The 20800-nt window shown below is 50.8% G+C and overlaps 2 protein-coding genes across 6 annotated transcripts in view; one reads left to right on the plus strand and one right to left on the minus strand.

Moving 5' to 3' along the window:
* The first annotated feature begins 657 nt into the window (after positions 1-657).
* On the plus strand, positions 658-18971 carry PAX6 (paired box 6). Of its 4 annotated transcripts, none has more exons than XM_025452351.3 (12): positions 658-737; positions 1104-1164; positions 4779-4909; positions 5701-5742; positions 5837-6052; positions 6792-6957; positions 12818-12976; positions 13461-13543; positions 13778-13928; positions 14028-14143; positions 16961-17111; positions 17828-18971. In XM_025452351.3, exons 2-12 carry the CDS (start codon positions 1155-1157, stop codon positions 17911-17913), a joined length of 1311 nt encoding a protein of 436 aa, XP_025308136.1. In that variant the 5' UTR covers positions 658-737; positions 1104-1154; the 3' UTR covers positions 17914-18971. The 4 variants fall into 4 exon arrangements, with proteins under 4 accessions (XP_025308136.1, XP_025308138.1, XP_048952629.1 ...); XM_025452353.3 differs by having other exon boundaries at positions 5837-5851; XM_049096672.1 differs by lacking the exon at positions 5701-5742.
* ELP4 (elongator acetyltransferase complex subunit 4) overlaps positions 11432-20800 on the minus strand; it is a 253984-nt gene continuing 244615 nt past the window's right edge. The window contains exon 11 of one of the 2 annotated variants that reach the window (XR_007403636.1): positions 11432-11455. The gene's annotated coding sequence lies outside the window, so the exon portion shown is untranslated. Of the gene's footprint in view, positions 11456-12638; positions 12922-20800 lie in introns of those variants that run through there. The other variant, XR_007403635.1, reaches the window with a different exon arrangement.

Below are 20800 nucleotides of genomic sequence, written 5' to 3' on the forward strand. Positions count from 1 at the left end.
AAGAGAAGTTAATCACAATAAGTGAGGTTTGGGGGGGAAAAGTTGGGCTCGCTACTTTCAATGTCCCAGGAAGGCTGGGAGGTGGGTGGAGTGGGGGCCTGACTGGGAAGCTTTGAGGGAGAGAGTGGAAGATGAAGGGGGTAACCAGAGAGTTGGGTGCTGGGGCCCTTGGGGAGAACTGGGCTGGTGAAATTCCTTAAGGAAGGAGTATGGGCTCTGCAGCCCCTCTGATCTGCCCCAGCCTGCACCCTGAAGTTTAGAGATACCCCTCCCTTCCCCTCTAAACTTCAGGCATTAGTCTTTGGCCTTCTGTTCCTAACGCCACTGTGTCTCTTGTTCTTCCCTTTCCCTTTAACTGGTTCTGGATATTTTTGCAAAATGGTTCCCTGACTTGTCAGAGTCTCCAGTTCTCCCAAGCCAGGCCAGAGCAGCCACTTTTAAAAGGTGGGGACTTCTGCAAGAGAGGAGGCTGGAAATGTGCTTGTAACTGTGGGATTTAGGGTTTTATGGTAGTTTGAGCCCTAGATGCATGTTTTGTTTTGTTTTGTTTTGTTTTGTTTTGTTTTGTTTTGTTTCTGAGAGTGTGGCTCTGAGAGTCCATGGGCCTGTGCTTTTGAACCACAGTTTGACATACCTTTCTCTCCTTTTGTTTTGTCTTAGGGGGAAGACTTTAACTAGGGGTGCGCAGATGTGTGAGACCTTTTATTGTAAGAGTGGACAGACATCCCAGATTTCAGGCAAGTTCTGCAGTCGCTGCTTTGGGCTCCCAAACCTGAAAGAGTCAGAATACTTCTTCATTGTTCACATGGGAAAAGAAAAAAAAAATCAAAATTGGATCATTTCTCCTGATTCAAGAGTTAACTACTAAGGGGTTTGGGGAAAACAGCTTGGGAATACTGGAGTATTTTATTTGTAGCCCAAAGGGTGGATTTTGCATGCTCTGGAGGGCAGAGGTGGTTGCCCCTCAGATGGCCCCAAGCGACTGAGTGGATCCCTTCCTCAAGGAAAGGCCTTCTCCTGCCCCGGCTGCAGGTCATCCTCTGCTGAGAGGTAGGCCTACCTGGCGTGGGCCCAGGATTAACGCCTATGTTCTTTGCTAACAGAGCCCCATATTCGAATCCCGTGGGATCCCGCGGCCCCCAGCCAGCGCCAGCATGCAGAACAGTAAGTGCCTCTGGTCTTTCTCAGACTTCGGGCTGGGGACACGCGGACTGGTGGGTCAGGGGAGGGCGCAGAGGTTCGGGGTGTCCACGCTGGCCCGGCAGTCCGGCTGGAGGGAAGAGGCCCGGAGACCTGAGGCAGCTGCGCACCGCCCCCCCCTTCGTGCTCAGCAACCCGAGAGGGGAGGACGTTTGCTCTGCTGTTCTCGCTCCTGGAAGAACAGGGGCTGAGCCCTTCGGAACAGCCCGCTAGACTTTGCGAAGCCGAGGTAGAGAAACCCCATCCCCCCCAAATCCTGTAACTCACACCCCCTCCCCGCCCCTGCCCGGGCTCTGACCCCAGAGAGAGGCTGGGCTGAACAGGGCGGGGCGGAGGCTTCTCCTAGTTGTGCGGGGAGAAGGAGGCCCCTTTGGGTTTAGCCAAGACTGAATGTCTCCGCCATCCGGGCGGGGTGGGGGGCTCCCCTCCCTCAGTCACTCTCAGGACAGCTCCTCCCCTCCCCACCCCAGCTTTGGGCCTAGAAGGCAGAGGGAACGGGCACCTTGGCCTGCGGGGTGTGTGTGTGTGTGGGGGGGGTAGAGGTGGTAAACTGGACCCCTGGGGCTGTTACTGACCAGAGCAGGTTTACTGAGTCTGGGAAGAGAGTGGGTGTCGCGCCCTGGAGCTGGAGAAGCCCTGCCCTGGTGGCTGCAACTGTGTGGGTTCTGCTCGTTCCAAGCCCACAGAGCCTTTGGTTCCCGGGCTCTAGTGCCTTCCGTCCTCTCTCTGCCCAGGCCCCTCGGGCCCCAGCCCACCCAGCTGCTCAGTCTGTGGGTGCTGCTATGCGGCAGGGCTGGTCTGGAGCCCCGGCCTGGGGCCTGGAGACGCAGCGAAACTAGGCCCGGGTTGTGAGGTGCAGAGTCTGGGCGCAGTTTCAGGGGTCAGCTGTGGTAGGAGTGCGGGAAAGCCTGTCTTCTAGCAACCTTCCCTTGCCGCCCTGCAGACTTCGGGGTCCTCCAGGGTCCGATCCATGTGCCCTGGGAACGCCAGCCGCCCCAGGTGCTCCCGCGGTTGGGGGGCGCCAGGTGCTGAGAGCACTCAAAGGTGGCGAGCGTTGGCTTCGTTGTGCAGACCCGGCCAGGCCCGGGAGGGACCCTCCGTGGGGAGGCAAAGGCTTCGGCCCACCTCTCCTGGCTGCTGGGCTGTCCCCGTGCAGCGCGGCTCCGGCGTGGGCTCCGGCAGCTCCGGCCGGGCCGCGCAGCGCTCAGCGTTGGCCGCCGCGGCCTGGCGGGCAGGCCCCGAGGGGCGCGGGGTCGCGGGCCGGCCTGCGGGGCTTTGTGCCGCTCGCTCCCGGGTGTGCGCGAGGCGCAGAGCATCCAAATTGACACCATATGTTTTCCTATTAGATGCTTCGCGGTCGAATTCTAGGCGCGTAATCATCGCCACTGGGCGAGAGCGCCAGGCGTCCCTAGGGAAGGGACACAATGATTGAGGCTTAACCTCTGAAGGGGACTTAGAGCTGCGCTTCCTCGCTGCCTTTTCGATGCTGGCAGAGGCAACCTGGCCCTGGCGTCTCCTGGGCGAGCACCCGCCCCCGGTGGCTCGGAGGTGGCCGGCTCGTTCTTTTTGGCAACGGGGGGAGAAGGAGGGAAGCCTAGGACGGAGGCGGCCTCACACACCTTGGCATCCGTAGACTGGGAATTGCCCAGGCGGTGGGAGAAGCCTGGAAGGCCTTTCGGTCCGTCTCTGGGGACAGCCTCTCTCCGGGAAGGCTCCCTTTGCCCAAAGGGAAGACGCCAGCAGCTGGAGCCGTAGATCGGTCTTGGGAGGCAAAGGGAAGCAATAAAGGGAACTTAGGAGAAACCGGAAGCGGGGACTAGGCCTCGCTCTGTAGGAGAAGCAGTGTCCCCGCGATGTCCCCGCTCTCTCTGGGCCGGTCGGAGCCCAGATCCCCCAAACGCCTGTCACTTCTCATCGAGTTGAGGCTCTGCACCCCCCAACCCCCCCTCCGGTGAGGGCCCCCCCGCTCTGCCCCAAGCCTTCGGCTACCCTGAAAACGCGGCTCCCCTCGAAGGGGAAACGAGTGCAGTTCAATCTCGTCTGAGTGATCTACAAATAGGGACGGAAAGGGTCGTTTTATCACGGTCCCGTTTGTCGTGACGATGCAATTTCCCCGAGCGGAGCACTGTCACAAAGTGACAAGGCTGCCACAAGCGCCCCGACTGATCTTTTCAATTAGCCTTCCATGCATGATCCGGAGCGACTTCCGCCTATTTCCAGAAATTAAGCTCAAACTTGACGTGCAGCTAGTTTTATTTTAAAGACAAATGTCAGAGAGGCTCATCATATTTTCCCCCCTCTTCTATATTTGGAGCTTATTTATTGCTAAGAAGCTCAGGCTCCTGGAGTCAATTTATCAGAGGCTCCGAGGAGAAGAGAGAAGAGGAGAGGAGAGAGAGAAGGGAGCTGAGCAGGAAGCCACGTCTTCTCCTGGAAGGGCTGCTCTCTAGAGTCGGGGCTGCAGGTTGGAGATTTTTAAGGAAGTGGAAATTGGCAATTGGCTTTATTTGTGTGCCTGTGGTTTCTGGGGAGGGGGCTGCAGAGGGGTGCTAAGTCCCTTTCTCTATTCTCTAAGATTAGACAATGGGGGTGAGGTGGTGAGAATAACAAGATAAAGGAGGGATAGAAGACTCTGTGGTGTGCTCCTTTCTTTTTCTTTTCGTTTTTTGCTAATATCTGTGGTTGGCTGGGTGGAAGGCCGAGTTTAGCAGCGGAAGTAAAGCGAGCTCTGGCCGGTGCAATGGACTCCAGGCTCTTGGCCCCACTGCTGCAAGCTGGACTACTTTGTGTTTGGAGCCGATCTGGGGCTCCGACCCTCACGCCTGTACTGGATGCGCAGGTTGGGGTTCACCTGCCACAGATGTGCTGCCCTGGTTCTTCTCTACTCCCTTCCCATGTCTTTATATATATCATATTATATGTGTATATATATATAATATATCATAATATATATATTTATTTTTTTAAAACTCTGCTGCTTGTGCCTTCGCCAAAGTTTGGAGGGTGACAGCAAACGTTTCTGGACTCTGGAGTCCAAGGGAACGCTGAAGAGCTGTAGGGTTTGCTATCACGGTTCCCACAATCCAGAGACCTTAGAGATTGGGTGTGGGTTCTGTGGAACCCACATTTTTGCCGTGACATTCGGAGAGGATCTTTGGGAGGATATTTTCTGAGAGACGGTTTGCACTTTATGGGTTCAGAGGCTGGCTGGGGTGTCTGTGAAGAGGGGCACCTGGGCCGGGGCACAGCAGGAGTGATAGCGGTAGTGAGGTGCGTGCCTTCTTGCTCTTAGGCATGTGTCTGTTTGGCGCTTCTGCAGTCCAGTGGGCAGGAGCGCGGCTGTGTGGGGCTGGGCTGCCCGATGCCCCGCATGGTCGTGTGGTCCCGTTGTCATTTTTGATCGATAGCAGGGACCCAATTGCTGAGGTTGGCATGGGCTGGCAGGGAGCTGAGGATGCATTGTGGTTGTCTTCTCTTCCTCTTCTGCTCCTTCCTCTTCCTCCTCTTTCTCTGTACTCCTCTTCCTCTCCTCTCCCCCTTGCTCTGCTCTCCTCTCCTCTCCTCTCCCTTTTCCTCAGGTCACAGCGGAGTGAATCAGCTCGGTGGTGTCTTTGTCAACGGGCGGCCACTGCCGGACTCCACCCGGCAGAAGATCGTAGAGCTAGCTCACAGCGGGGCCCGGCCGTGCGACATTTCCCGAATTCTGCAGGTGATCCTCCCGGCGCCGCCCCACTCGCCGCCCCCGCGGCCCTCCACTCTCAACGCCCTCTCTTCATTTCTTACTGTAAACGCTGCTAATTACGGACCCCCTCACCCACCCCACCCCATCCCTACCCCACTCCCCCGCCATCCCCGCTTTCCCCTTTCCTTCCAACATCCTTCCCTATCTCTTTCAACCTGGGTCAGTCACATAAGATAACTCCTCTGCTTAAGAAAAAAAAAATGTGCGTGTGAATTAAAAAAAAAATCAAACACCTTTCTCGTTTCATTTGGTAAAAACATGAATTGTGGTAACAGCGTATGAACTATAATAAGCTGAGTTGTATAAACCAGCATAATTTCATTCCCCTCTCCCTCATCCCATGCTCACCTCAGATTCTGAGATATTTGTTTGCATTCTTCATAATCATGAAGAATATATATTGATTTTAAAAGGCAAGTGCTATTTACCTCCCCACCTAACTCACATTTGCTCAACTGGGCATATTTTTAAAGGAAAATAAGTAACATTTTAGTTTATTTTCCTCCTTTGCTCATTAAAATAGAACACTACTTTCAGCAAGGTCAGCACAAAGAAATGAGTCTGACTTCGTTTTGATGCATCTTCAGGCAATGTTTAAGAAAACAGTTTTTTAAAAAAAATTTAGTTTTTTTTTTAGTTCAAACTGTTTGAAAGTATCATCATATTTGTAGTTTTTAGGGCTACAAATGTAATTTTAAGAAAAAAAAGCTCTCTACAGTAAGTTCTCATACCATTGAAGGTATATTTTTGTGTTATAGACCCATGCAGATGCAAAAGTCCAAGTGCTGGACAATCAAAACGTAAGCTTGTCATTGTTTAATGCATACTTAAACAATTTTATTTTTGTCTTGAAATTATTAATAATGTGGTTTTCTGTCCACTTCCCCTATGCAGGTGTCCAACGGATGTGTGAGTAAAATTCTGGGCAGGTATTACGAGACTGGCTCCATCAGACCCAGGGCAATCGGTGGTAGTAAACCGAGAGTAGCGACTCCAGAAGTTGTAAGCAAAATAGCCCAGTATAAGCGGGAGTGCCCGTCCATCTTTGCTTGGGAAATCCGAGACAGATTACTGTCCGAGGGGGTCTGTACCAACGATAACATACCAAGTGTAAGTTCACCGAGAACATTCCCCCTCCCTGCCCTAAGCCCCATGCTCTTTCCTCTCTCCTTACACCTGCCTCCCCTCCTCCTCCCTACCAGTGTCATTCTGTCTCTGTCTCCTCCCTGCTCCACTTAGGTCACCTCTGTAGCTGGGGGTGTTGAGAGGAAAACACTGACCTTTTTTTTTTTTTTTTTTGACCTTCTGGAAAATGGGAGTCAAGTGTGGGGAGCTGTTCACCTTATTTGCATGCTGCAAAGTAGAGGGTGGAGGCGCTCAGGGAAAGGCACTTGAATCAAGAAGGAAAAGGAAAACGAAAACCAAATTCTAACCTCCTCCAACTCAGACTGCCTGAACCTTCCTTCAGGTGTCAAACATCCACTTTTGCCCTAATTTAAAACAAAGTGAAAGAAGGCTCTAAAGCAAGTCTAAGTCTTTTTTGAGGAAATCTTTGAACAAAGATTAGGTCAGCACAGACAGCCAGCAGCCGTGAAGGAAATGCCCTCTCCATCGCGCATTCTCTGCCCAACTCCGTTTCCACGCCCCAAGTGATGGCTGTCATTCTGTCCAAAATGTCTCTGCAAATCCACCCACTGTCCCAGGATGGCTGGGAGCTTGTTTGTTTGTTTGTTTTTGACGTGTTCAAGGTTGTTCTTTAAGAGAGTGGGTGTGCTGAGATGGGGACGGAAGATAGGGGACTGCCTTCGGGAGACGCTACCATTTGGTTTGATTTTGGTTTGATTTGCAGGTGTCATCAATAAACAGAGTTCTTCGCAACCTGGCTAGCGAAAAGCAACAGATGGGCGCAGACGGCATGTATGATAAACTAAGGATGTTGAACGGGCAGACCGGAAGCTGGGGCACCCGCCCCGGTTGGTATCCGGGGACTTCTGTGCCAGGGCAACCTACGCAAGGTAAAAACCTGAGCACCCACTCTTGAAACTCTCCATATAGGCAGCCACTGGCCCATCTTCTCCCCCAACTTTTCCCCCTCTTCCTCACTTCTGTGCTTGAAGAGTGTAGCGGAGGGACTGTCTAGAGGCTCGGGACACGTGGACTTACCCCGTGTGAGGGTAGTATTTGTCGAACTATCTCGTTGGCCTTCGAATTTGAGGGTTGCGTGGGTCAGGAGTAGTAAGAATGTTGCTGGTGCGTGTGCCCACGTATATCATGGGCAGGAATATGCGTGTGTAAGAAGTCAGCTGAGTGGTGCCCTATTCAAATTTGCCATTAAAATGCACGCAGAGCCCCCTTGCTGTAGAAGTGTGTGACAAGTTAACACACTGACAGCCTGCGAGGTAAACATAATTGTATCGTTTTGCTTTTTGCCGTAATTGACAAATTATGTGACTATGAGTAGGGTGCATAAGAAAGGGCGGGCAGCGAGATGCGGGGCGGGGTACAGGATAGGGCAATTGGAAGTGGTGGTCTCCCAACTCAAACAGCCTCTGGTCACCTCTGGTCATTGCCTCCGCTCCTCTGGGCCCTCCCGGTTCTCACCCTGTGTGGGTGGTGACTGCACAGAAGGGTGGGGTGAGGATGCTGTGAGCCGGCCTGCGGGGTGTCCGGAGCTGCTCCCTGGGGGTGCAGGGCGGGGGGGGGGGTGGTGGCAGCTGGGAGGAGAGAAGGAATCTGGAGGGTCGCAGGATCCGTGAGAAGGAATGGAGGAAGAGGAGCAGATGGGGGTGGGGTGGGGCCAGTTGGCTTGCCCCTCCCCTGCACACCCCGAGGTAGCTTGGTCAAGAATAGGAAACAGTTTACTCCGAAGATTAATCGGTATTTGTTGTCCTTGTGACAAGGAGATAATATGCGGGATAATGGGACGTGGCGCCTCAGTCCCCGGAGCAGGACGCAGCCCGGGGGCTCCGGGCCGGGGGCGGCGGCGCGGGGCGCGGGGCGCGGGGCGCGGTCGGGGCTGCCCGGGGTCCCTGCGCTCCCGGCCCCGCTCCGCGTGCCCCGCGCCTCCGCGGAGCCCGGCCCGAGAAGGGAAAATCGGTAACAGTATGCGAAATATCTGGTACAAAGGATGCTTCTGTCACTCGCAAGAATTTGTTATGGGAACAATCCTGTCGCTCTGTAATTGCTCATTAGAGAACGTTTTGTTTCTCATTAAGGCGACATGAATAAGCGTCTAGTTGAAGGAGACAGCTGTAGAAATGTTCCACAAGAGACCTCTGGACACGATTCGGCACCAATTGCCAATTAGACATGTCAGTTTTAAGAGCAGGAAACAATATAGGACGGACACTGGGAAGATAGGGAGCGAGGCGCTGGCTCCGCGGCTGCCCGCGCGGCCGCAGGCCCGGCCGAGGCCTCCCTCCCGATGCGCGGGCCCCCGGCTCCCCCGGGCGACCCCGCCGGCCCGACCCCGCGGCCTCCGGGGTGCAGCGGGCACACCCGGGGATGCGCGGCCTCGCCGGGCCGCGGGGTCGCGGACGGGACCCGGCGTGACGGAGCGCGGGGCCGCACGCCCTCCCTGACCTCGGAAGCCGTGGGATTCCCGCGTGCGCACGCCGGGCCCCCCCACGCGCACCCCCACCCCGAAGTTGGCAGCGCGCGCCTCGAGCCCCTGCAGCCCGGGGTCCCGGGGCGCCCTCCCCCGCGGGGGCTGAGCCCCGGGGCCTCCGCGGCCTGGCCCCCTGGGCGCCGGGGCTCAGGGTGGCGGGGGGCCTGGAGGAGGCGCGCGCCCCGGCGTCCCCGAGCCCGCACGCCAGCCCGGGGCTGCAGACCGGCCCCCCCCCCCCGCCCCGCGCCCCGCGCCCCAGGTCTCCAGCGGAGGCGGCGCCCGACGCGGGCGGCTGGAGGGCGGGAAGCGAGGGCCGCGCAGCAGCGCCCCTGTGCTGCTGGTGGCGGCGGGAGGTGGCGCTCATCCAGGAGCTTGGAACTTCTAGGCGCCGACGGGCCGGAGAACGCGGACGCGCCCGCAGGAACCGGGGTGCGGGGCGCGGGGCGCGCGGGGGCGCGGGGGGCGCGCAGGGGCAGGTGCAGGTGCAGGTGCAGCCCGGGAGCCCGCAGGCCCCTGGGCGCCCCGACCCCCCCTCCCCCTCCTCCTGTCCTCCGCCCCCTCCCCCGGCCCGCCCGGGGAGCCGTCTGGGGGCTTTAAAGAGTCCATTACTCCGAAAGCATAAGGCGAGGTTAGGTCTCAGAGGGAGACAAATACGGTTTCCATCTGATCAACGCCATGCGGCGGCGAATGAAGTCGTGACGGCGCGGCCTGACAACAAGAGACAACTCTATCCAGCCCCAATTCTCCGGCGGTTTGCTGGTTTTAGGGATCACGGAGACACTTTTTCTTATCTCCTCCCCCACCCCCACCCCCACCCCCATAATACCCAGGCCCTCTATAGGATTTAGTCAGGCTCTTTTCAACAGATGCTACAATGTTTTGATCCGCGCTCCCGAGCTGAGAAGGTGCCGCAACCGGGTTGCTATCTTTTCTTGCTTGTTTTCCGCCTCACTGATTAAGACACTAAGAAACTAAGGAATGATTTTATTTCCCAGCGTCTTTTTTTTTTTTTCCTTCTTCTCTCCCTCTCTCTGCCTCTCTCTCTCTCTCTCTCCCTCCTCTCCTTCTTCCAGGAAACAAATCCTATCCCCAGCGTCAGATGGTCCTGGGGCTGTGATAATGGGAGGCGCTTTCACTCGCCTTCTCACGGATTAGGCTGGAAGGTGGACGGCGCCCCTTGAAGGCCCCTTCTCTGCGCGCTCCGAGGGGGTTGCCTTTTAAAGAAGATATCTTAATTGTCTGCCACTTAGGTTCATCATACGGAGAATTCGAGAATTGTCCAACTTTTAGTGTGATTTTCTTAAAAGCCTTAAGAGTGGAAGGTAAATCCACTAAAGGGGGAAAAAAAAGAAAAAGAAAAGGGCACCCAATCCTAGAGAGTGACCTCTCCTTCAGTGCCTGGCTGCCAACAGTTGCTACTTGGAAAGTAGCAGACAAACTTGGAGCGGGGGCTCGCCCGCCCTGTGGGGTTTGGAGGGATCCTGCGGGCTCAGGTTTCCCCTGATGGGCCTCTAATTCCCCCCGCTCCAAAGGGCTCTCTATCCCATTGACCCCCTAAATGTCAGGTGTCCAGTGAGAGCCACGTCTGAGCCTTGGTTGGTGTATAAGAGACAGTGAGACACAGAGAGAGATTGGGGGGTGAGGGCTGGGAGCCAGGGGCAGGAGAGCGTGCAAATCTCCCAAGTTTTAAAATTGGGAAAATGTCAGAAAGGAGAGCAGAGAATGTTATTTGCAGGGGTCTTCTAGGGAGGTGGTGACCTGGGTAGCTTTGTTTAACTGGTGAGATCAGATATGCCAGAGAAGGCACTGGGGTGGGCATGAGTGACCTGGCAGGCACGAGTACCCCCCACCCCAAGAGAGGGCTGTGTTCCCCTGAGCACCCCAGTCTCTGAACATAAGATGGTCTGAGATTTTTGTGTTTTCCAAAAGCAATAACCCACAGGCCTCACTTCTAGTTAACTGGCCCCCAAGGGCTATTTCTAAAGTCCTTCTCGTCCACCAAATCTCAAAATAAAGTGGGGGAAGGGGGCTCTTCTTTCTTTCCACTTTGGAAAGTCACCTGGAAACTTGGGGCAGGAAATTAGTGCAGACACTTGTGCCCACACACTGAGTGTCTCCCTCAGCCAAGTAGCCCTCTCCTAACTCACCAGGTCTCTGAAGTAGCGCTGGAGGACCTAGAGTAGAGCCTGCCTGTTTAGGGACTCTCTCTCCCTTGTCTTCCTTTTCTCCTTTCTCTCCCTGTCTCCTTAGACCCTTTGGTGTCTTTTTCCTCTCAGCACTTTTTTCCTGTCCTTCTTCTACCTTTCTGGTCTCTATCTCTTTGAAGCCCTCTTTCTTCCTCCATCTTTTTTCCGCCCCCTCCCTCCTCCTCTCCAACCCGCCCCGTCAGGGTCCCCGCATCCTCCCTCCCTGCTTCCCTCTTCACCCCAGACCTGGTCTCCATCCTCTCGGCCTTCCCCGTCCGCCCCTCCCACACCAGCCCGCCCCGGTCCCCATCCACTTTCCCTGCCTCCCCCCACCCCCTGCCCCGGCCCCCCATCCACCCTCCATCCCCCCAGCCAAGCGCCCTAAATAGCATTGAGGCGCCTGCTCTTCGGACAGTGATTAATGATAGCAGAGCAGAGGGGTTAACACACTTCACTGAAAAGTCTGTTGACTGGGCTTCTTGTAACACAATGTGGCCCGCTGCACGCCTCAAGAGAATCCTTTTGTTGTCCGCGCTCATTGTGGCCTCAAAATTCTGCCCACGAAAGTTTGCCAACGCTCCTGCCCCAGGAGTTTAATAGTTTCCCTTACTCGCCGGGCATTGTGCGGCGCTGAAAAGCAGCCCCTCGCTATTCAAGTGTTGGTGGTCATCTCAATAGATCTCCAAGGGCCCATATGGTGGCCAGTGCCGATGAATCCGCCTGTTTAAATGGGGGAGAAAGTTGGGGTTTTAAAACATTTCAAAGTTCCTGAAAAGATCCCACTAGATCCTGTCACAATTCCCTGAACTCTTTGAAGGCGCTGCCTATTGTCTCCTGGTTATAAATGATATTCCTGGCCAAGTCGATTCCCACCAAGGCGCCCCTAGAGGCCCCTCCCCGCCCCCAAATGGCCAAATTTCTAGGATGGGGGGTGGGCAGCCCCTGTTGGTATCCCTTGGGGGCCTCAGGACCCAAGACTTCGGACCCAGCTTGCAGTGGCCCTGGAGGCCTAGAGAGGGCTGAGTCCTCCAGGCTGTGGCCTCAGGAGCAGGAGGCAAGGCGAGATACAGCTAGCCCAAGTGTGCATCTTGCCCTCCAAGCAGCAAGGGAAAACAATAAAACTTTCCCCTGTTTAATGATAGAAATTACATTAAAAGTGGTGGAAATGCCCTAATTAAAAATGTACCACTTAAATGATATGCCAAGGATTCAGCTGCAGCATAGCATATTTAGCTAGTTAGTGAACTCTCTACTATTTCTTTTTTAAAATTACACGTTAAAAATTTAAAAGAAATCTTACTTTTCTCTGGTGCAACACATTACAAAGAATGGACAGTCCTTTTATCTAAATATAAAATTCCATTTTCAGCAATTATAGCCTGTTCTTGGTGATGATATAATTACAGCTGTGCTCGTAATAGGTGTCAAGGCAAAGCGCACTCATACAATAGTTGAATAAAACTGCAGAACAATGCGAGCATTTCTAAATTCACAACCTTTAAAATGAAATTGACTGTGCAGAATTCAAATAAAAACTAGATAAATATTTTTTTAAAAAGATTACAAGCTTGGTTTGGTTTCTTAATAGCATTTTCTACAAACCTATCAACATCTAATTGATTAGATAGGAATTACTGATTATGGATCAGCTGAAATCTTGAACATCATTCTTCTATTTTCCCAACAGAGCTATAGGTAAATAAATTCTGTGGGGAACGGGGACTGAGCGGGGCATTCAGGACTCAAGGTTAGTTATCAAAGGCCATTTTAATTGGAAACTTCAGCGCTTGTTATTCAAAGATCTGCCACTCTGTAACGTCTATGTTGTAAGTCTCTTCCTGACAAAAACATAAAAACGTAAAAACTTGATAAAAAAAAAAAAAGAGAGAGAGAGAGAGAGAGGTAACGGATGTCACTAATGCCTTTTATTAGGAGAAGGCTGACGCCGAGTGACCCAGAGGATGTCTTGGTGAGACTGTCAGGATGCACTGTGCTCTTGGACTGTAGGGCTATTCCCAGGCCTCTTTGGGAGGCTCCAAGTTATTCCAGATTTCTCTTACTGTCCTATTCTTTTTGTTCCAGATGGCTGCCAGCAACAGGAAGGAGGGGGAGAGAATACCAACTCCATCAGTTCCAACGGAGAAGATTCAGATGAGGCCCAAATGCGACTTCAGCTGAAGCGGAAGCTGCAGAGAAATAGAACATCCTTTACCCAAGAGCAAATTGAAGCCCTGGAGAAAGGTGATGGAGTTTTTCAAAGTAGAGAAGCAGTAAATCAAACTAAATGCCACATCTTCAGTACAAAGAGCTATATTTAGCCAGGGCCCTTTGCATAGAGAACTGAAAAGGTTTTTCTTTTTTCTTTCTTTCTTTCTTTTTTTTCCTGGGCATCTTTTCAGTGTGTGTGTGTGTTTTCTTTCTTCTTTTCATGTACCAGTAATTCAAAGAGTGAGAGTCTGACTTCTCATAAAGAAAAAAAATGATGATTTGGCTCATTCAGGCCACCGCAGGGTCCTCGAATGAATGTCATTCCAAAGAAAATTTAACTTGGTTCGAGTGGGATAGCTCTTTCAAGCATCAGTCAATGCCTGGACTAGTAGCATTTGTAAGGGGATTGGTTGGAGGTGACAGAAATGGGGAGGTGGGAACCAGCTTGATCTAGGGCTTGGTTGACACATTTTGTGTCGTTCTGGCGCAACACGGAAAACTCAACTTACTCTTTCAGAGTTTGAGAGAACCCATTATCCAGATGTGTTTGCCCGAGAAAGACTAGCGGCCAAAATCGATCTACCTGAAGCAAGAATACAGGTACCCAGGGACCACGTGGTGTCATGCTTTGTGACTCCTACCATTTGCCCTTTCTGGAGACAAAGGTGCTTCCGAGGAGCACCATTCATTTATATAAACAGTAGAAGATTCAGTCTGCTAAATGATTTGCTGCCCCTGGGGGACTGGTCCTGGGGGTGGGGAGGGGTGGAGGTGCCAGGGGGGAGGTTAAGCTGGGAGTAGGCAAAGGCCTAACCCCTTCCATCTGATTTCCAGGTATGGTTTTCTAATCGGAGGGCCAAATGGAGAAGAGAAGAAAAACTGAGGAACCAGAGAAGACAGGCTAGCAACACACCCAGTCACATCCCCATCAGCAGTAGTTTCAGCACCAGTGTCTACCAACCTATCCCACAACCCACCACGCCTGGTAATTTGCATATTCATTCTCCTCCTACTAAATGTGTCTAACCTATTTGTCCTGGCTCGGACTTTCAGCATGATTGTCTGTACTGTCCTTCTCCTGCAGTTTCCTCCTTCACCTCTGGCTCCATGTTGGGCCGGACAGACACAGCCCTCACAAACACGTACAGCGCTCTGCCGCCCATGCCCAGCTTCACCATGGCGAATAACCTGCCTATGCAAGTAAGTGAGGCCCCTGGCTGGCTGTGGAACGGCCCCGGAGAAGCGAGGAGTGGGTCAGGGCCTGCAGACCTCACTGGCCATGCATACGCCCTCGGGAGCCTTTCTCACTGCGGTGATTGGCCTCACCAGTCAAGTTTTAACACTCAGTCCAGTCTTTGAGCTGGATTGATGGATTGACTGATGCATGCTCTGAAAAAACCCATAAAAACCAAGTTAATCCGCCTCTTGCTCAGAGAGAATGGTAGCTTCATAATGTTGGGTGGGGATGGGGAGTGTTTTGGGTACCGGTGAAATTTGTACCAGAAAGCAGAAACAATGCTGGCACATTATTGGATAGTAAGGGGTTGATATACGTAAATCTGGGTTTTATTAATATGTTCATATTAATGAATACATAACTGGTGTATGCATTTTGGATATTATTTAGAGTATATGTGATAAACTAGGGAGGAAGGAGAAAAGGATCAGAAATAAGATTTATATTTGCATCGTAGGATATACTTTAATAGGGAAGAACAATGAGTTTTCTCTCTGTATCTTACAATAAGAAAAGGGATAGAGGTATTTGCTAAAAGTTTAGCGTGTCTTTGTGACGTCATTACATAAATGATGTAATGCGTCTGTGGCACTCCTGGCTGCCTGGCTGTGTTGATGTTCTTCACTTGGTCTAACAAACTGCCTCTACTCTCAGCTCTGTGGAGAATGCTTGTCAGCTCCTCTGCATGCAAGGCCCTGTCCTGGGCTACTAGCCCTTTCTGATGGAAGTTGCACGAGGCAGGTGGGGTTGACTACAACTTTGGAGGGGGATGGATTCTTGATGGAAAAAAACAAACAACTGATCTTTTGGTGGGCCTTCTTTAAAGCAGGGCCTTCCATGGTGACTTTCCCAGGGCTCCTGTTTGTGCAGTACCTGGAAGGTGCCGGATGGTGGGAGACTGGCCAGCCTGAGCCCCTGCTGGAAACAGTGCTGGGGTTCCACAGACTGTTTACTCACCACTGAATGTCTTTTGACGAATTTAAACTCCAGATAACAAAGAAACAAAAAATAGATGTTTCACAGTCTTCAGACTAAAATAGGAGCAGCTAGGGAAGCAACTTCAGAGGAATTATTCACATGTTGATTTTTATTGCATCTGGATATTAACGGCCATAGATCAACTAATATATGTTAAGGAATTAAAGGCCCATTGGTTGGTGTTCCTGCAACTGCTTTGGAATTTTCCAGAAGCCAGGTTGCTTCCAGGAAATGATTTTGGGAATTAGCAACAAATGCAAGCTGAAATACTGGCAGGGCCCCAAAGGCCTGCTTGCCTCTTTGAACCTGATGTTCACAGTCGTCCTCTGACTAGAATAAGGCAACTGAATGTCTTGTTTGGTCTTGCAAATTATGGCAGCATCTTGGTTTCTGCCAAGACAACAAAATTTGTATGTGAGAAAACACTTAGAAGCAGTTACATAGGTGCTGCCGCTCTACTAAGGTCGTTTCCACCTATAGACTGGTGTGGGGTCCATCTATTTCAGATGCTAACTTTTGAAAGTTACACAACTTATCTAAAAATAAAACGTAAGAAAATGAAAAAGTTATTAGTAATTCCACCTTTCAGAGAAAATGTACTTTCTGAATTTTGGATTTGGGGGGCGGTGCTGGTCTGTCTGTCCATCAGTTCATCCTGTTAACCAAAATCTTCGACCATTTTGCAAAGGGTAGGTGTCTTCCTCTGAACCTTCTCTAGTGTGTCCCCCTTTCTGAGATGGTGAATCTTGAAAAGTTCAACATTTCTGCAGTTTGCAGAACAGAGTAGTGCTATCATCTCCCTTCTTCCTGGCATTAGGTTTCTATTAATTCCTCCCAATCTTGCTGGCCTGGCATAGCTCCGTGTGAGCTCCTGAGGGATTTTTGTCTCAGCTCTGTGTATCTCTTATTCACCTAGGAGAAAGTGAATTAGAAACCTCTTTAATGTCCCCAGTCCAGACACTTAGAGGGTAGTTTACGGATAAAACCGAAACTGGGGGGATCCCTGGGTGGCGCAGCGGTTTGGCGCCTGCCTTTGGCCCAGGGCGCGATCCTGGAGACCCGGGATCGAATCCCATGTCGGGCTCCCGGTGCATGGAGCCTGCTTCTCCCTCTGCCTGTGTCTCTGCCTCTCTCTCTCTCTCTCTCTCTGTGACTATCATAAAAAACAAACAAACAAACCCAAAAAAAACGAAACTGGGCTTTTAGATCTATAAGTAAGTCACAGCTAATTTTTAGGAGAGGGCTAGATGTTTACTGACACTTCTGACCATTTTAATCTGAGATCATTACTGATCTGCCTCTTTAAAGAATCTTTAATCCCATAAGTCCAACCATGAAAGGCTCCCAGGGACTCTGAGCCTACTTTATAGAGAACTCTTCCCACAGTTCTCTGCCCAAAGCTTGAGATACAGGATTTGGGGGTCAGTAGATTCCCAAATAGATTGGATTTGCAGGAGAGGAGGTGTGTTTTAATGCAAGTCCTCATGCTCTAGCTTCTCTGGAGATGCCAGCAGAGGTCCAAGATGAAAGTGGACAAAAACCGTATTAATTTTATGGGTAGTGCCAACCATCTGGCTAGACAGTTGTCTGAACGTATAGTCCTTTTAGGCAACTTCACCCTAGCGGTGGGCAGTGTGGAAGGACTGGTTGGGGGCCCGATCATCAGGCTATCATACTGAATATACGAGGGCGTCTTCAATGATCAGACTGGTTGGCACAGCTCCAGGGGTGGGGGTGGGGGGCTGGGGATGTGGCTGTGTGACGTGCTGCTCAGTAACTATTGGTTTGCCTTTCTCTCTCAGCCCCCAGTCCCCAGCCAGACCTCCTCGTACTCCTGCATGCTGCCCACCAGCCCTTCGGTGAACGGGCGGAGTTACGATACCTACACGCCCCCCCATATGCAGACCCACATGAACAGTCAGCCAATGGGCACCTCGGGCGCCACTTCCACAGGTGAGCCGCCCTTCTCTGCGGGCCGCACGGGGAGGCGCGGAGGTGGCCTTTACAGCTTCTTTTGCCAGGGGGGGACCTCCCTCCACTGAAAGTTAACCTTAAGAGAAACCTCCTGGCTTCGTGTGATGGCGTGTTTTAACTCTTTGCTGCTAGTTCTCTGGGGGAAAACTGATCAAGAGGGGGAAATTCAGTCAAGCTAGTTAGTAACTTGATACCAGGTAGACAACAAGCAAAGTTGTTTTTCCTGAATTTCGTCATAGAAGTTGTATGTGAAGGCAGGGCCTGAGAATGTAAGTTTTCTGGAGAGGGGTTATTAGCCAAAGCTCAGCGGCGAGGGCCCCAGAGTGAGCGGATGGTGGGCCTTGTCAGAAGACTGCTCTCCCTCCCTGCTCCTCCGTGCCTTTCCTTGCAACCGAAGAAGTACTGTATTGGCTTTCCAGAAAGAGTTCTATTGCTGAAGTTCCTAACATCCAAACAGATGGAGGTTTTTTGGTTTTGTTTTTTCTCTCTTTTGTATGGGAAGACTTGGGATCGAATAGATATGTGTAAACATGTTACCTGGTTTCGGAAGGGGCTACTCCGTTGGTGTATTTTTGGAGATACCTTCAGAATGTTAGAAAGTATTAGAGATTTTTTTTTTTAATCTATAAGTTCATAGTCCATGCTTGTCTCTCAAAGGGAATTTCTACATGGCTATTTCTTTCATCCACTTCTAGGACTCATTTCCCCTGGTGTGTCAGTTCCAGTTCAAGTTCCTGGAAGTGAACCTGATATGTCTCAGTATTGGCCAAGATTACAGTAAAAAAAAAAAAAAAAAAAAAAAAAAGGAAAAAAAAAGAAAAAAAAAAGTAAAAAAGGCTATATTGTGTTAATTCAGTCAGTGACTGTGTGGACACCACAGTTGGGCGTTCAGGACGGAAAGAAAAATGGCTGTTAGAAGCACTTCAGTTCTGCAGTTGTGTCCTGTGTTGTACCACTGGGGAATGGACTTGAAACAAGGACCTTTGTATCCAGAAGGCACGATATCACTTGGAACAAATCTTCATTTTGGTATCCAAACTTTTATTCATTTTGGTGTATTATTTGTAAATGGGCATTTGTATGTTATGGAAAAAAGAACAACCTAGACTGGATGGATGCTTGATCTGTGTTGGTCATGAAGTTGTTAAGAAAAAAAAAAAAAAAAAAAAAAAAGGAAACCATGATCAACAAGCTTTGCCACGAATTGAAGAGTTTTATCAAGATATATCAAATACTTCTACCCGTCTGTTCATAGTTTATGGACTGATGTTCCAAGTTTGTATCATTCCTTTGCATATAATTAAACCTGGAACAACATGCACTAGATTTATGTAAGAATTATCTGTTGGTTTTCCAAAGGTTGTTAACAGATGAAGTTTATGTGCAAAAAAGGGTAAGATATAAATTCAAGGAAGAAAAAAGTTGATAGCTAAAAGGTAGAGTGTGTCTTCGATAAAATCCAATTTGTTTTATGTCAAAATGTAAGTATTTGTCTTCCCTAGAAATCCTCAGAATGATTTCTATAATAAAGTTAATTTCATTTATATTTGACAAGAATACTCTATAGATGTTTTATACACATTTTCATGCAATCATACCTTTCTTTTTTGGCCAGCAAAAATTAATTGTTCTTAGATATAGTTGTATTACTGTTCACAGTCCAATCATTTTGTGCATCTAGAATTCATTCCTAATCAATTAAAAGTGCTTGCAAGAGTTTTAAACTTAAGTGTTTTGAAGTTGTTCACAACTACATATCAAAATTAACCATTGTTGATTGTAAAAACCATGCCAAAGCCTTTGTATTTCCTTTATTATACTATTTTCTTTTTAACCTTATAGTGTGGTGTTACAAATTTTGTTTTCATGTTAGAGTATCATTCTAAACCAACGGTTACTTTCATACCTACTCTAGTTCTTAAAGAAATAATTCTTATCATTTCATTAATTAGAAATGTGTTAGGAAGAAAGCTCCACTCAAAGCTGTGTGTATAGATCAGTGCCCATCTGTACCCACAACATACATATAAATGGTCACATTCCCCAGCTAGCCATTTAGTTCAAAAACTCAGTCTAGAAATAATTTAAAAATGCAACAAGCTATTAACTAGGAATTGTCTTTGGAATTAGGGCTGGCATTTTCAATCTGGGCAGATTTCCATTGTCGGCCTATTTCAACAGCGATTTCACTGAAGTATATTCAAAAGTAGATTTCTTATACAAGACTCTCTGAAAGCTGTCGCTTTTCTCAAATAGGTCCTCTCCCTTTTCTCTCTCCCTCCCCTTTGCACAAGAGGCATCATTTCCCATTGAACCACTACAGCTGTTCCCATTTGAATCTCGCTTTCTGTGCGGTTGTGGATGGTTGGAGGGTGGAGGGGGGATGTTGCATGTCAAGGAATAATGAGCACAGACACATCAACAGACAACAACAAAGCGGACTGTGACTGGCCGATGGGAGCTAAAGGCCTTCAGTCATTGGCAGCTTAAGCCAAACATTCCCAAATCTATGAAGCAGGGCCTATTGTCGGTCAGTTGTTATTTGCAATGAAGCACAGATCTGATCATGTTTAAAGTGGCGGCACGCAGGGCAGGGGTGCTTGAGCCCAAGCAAAGGATGGAAAAAAAATAAGCCTTTGTGGGGTGGAAAAGGCCCGCCTGAGACCTTTATTTCTGTCTGTTTGGTGCAACATATAAGTCAATATAGATAAGTTCTCCTCTGTGAAGTTTAGGCAGAAGCTGGGGGTCCTGGCAGCCTGGCTGAAATGCTTGCAGAGGCAGAAACCTCGAGGGACAAAGACACACGTCCACTGAATTGTACTCTGCTCTTTTGTTTTGTTTTGTTTTGAATCCCCAAAGGCAAGTGGTCAGAAATATAGAAATTAATTGGGAGGCTTCAAAAGAAGAGCCTTCGGGTTCAACATCTACTGTTTCCTGGGGGAAGGGACTGCTCATGAACACAGAACTGTGACTCAGCCGCGTGGCATGCTGCGTATCAGTCACTTTATCCCACCAGAGCTGCTGCACGTTCAGAAACGCCTTCCTGGGCGGACTGCAGTGTTTACGTGTGTGCATCTAGGTGTGTTCCGTGTCAGCCTCCACCGCGCTCGCACACGCGCGCCGTTGGTGCCGTGGCGCGTGCAGATGCTTCTCCTCCTGACGTTTTGCAGCCTCTAGTCCCTGAGGGACACGTGCCCAGGGAGCCGTGTGGTGCGGGCTGCAGCTGCTGGCTGGCTCGCTTCTTCCCCGCGAGAAGGGACCCCTTCCAACTGGCTGCGATCTAGGCCAGGGTCAGGCAGCCAGGGCTGGCCCACGGCTCTGTTGTGTCCACGGCGCCGACTCTGGACAACTGGGTGCGGTGCTTCGGGTGCAGAAGCCGGGAAGGGGAGAAGGGGAGTGTTGCGGGAGCGGAGAGGGGGGGAGGGTCCCCGAGGGTGGGCATGCCAGCGCGGGGTGCAGCCTCGTTGCCCCCAGAGAAGTGGCTGCTCAGCTGCAGAAGCTCGCTGGTCCAGCAGGACAGAGGCGGCCCTGCCTTCTGCCTTCACCCTAGGGGGGCGGGTGGTCCTCCCGAGTGGAGCTCCAGGCACCCTCCGGGCCAGCATGGCAGGCGCTGCTTGCAAGCCGTGCCGGGGACGTGGCCTTTCACTCGCTGTTGAAATCATTTATTT

This window comes from Canis lupus, chromosome 18, assembly GCF_003254725.2.
Source record: "Canis lupus dingo isolate Sandy chromosome 18, ASM325472v2, whole genome shotgun sequence".
NCBI classification, from domain to species: Eukaryota; Metazoa; Chordata; class Mammalia; order Carnivora; family Canidae; genus Canis; species Canis lupus.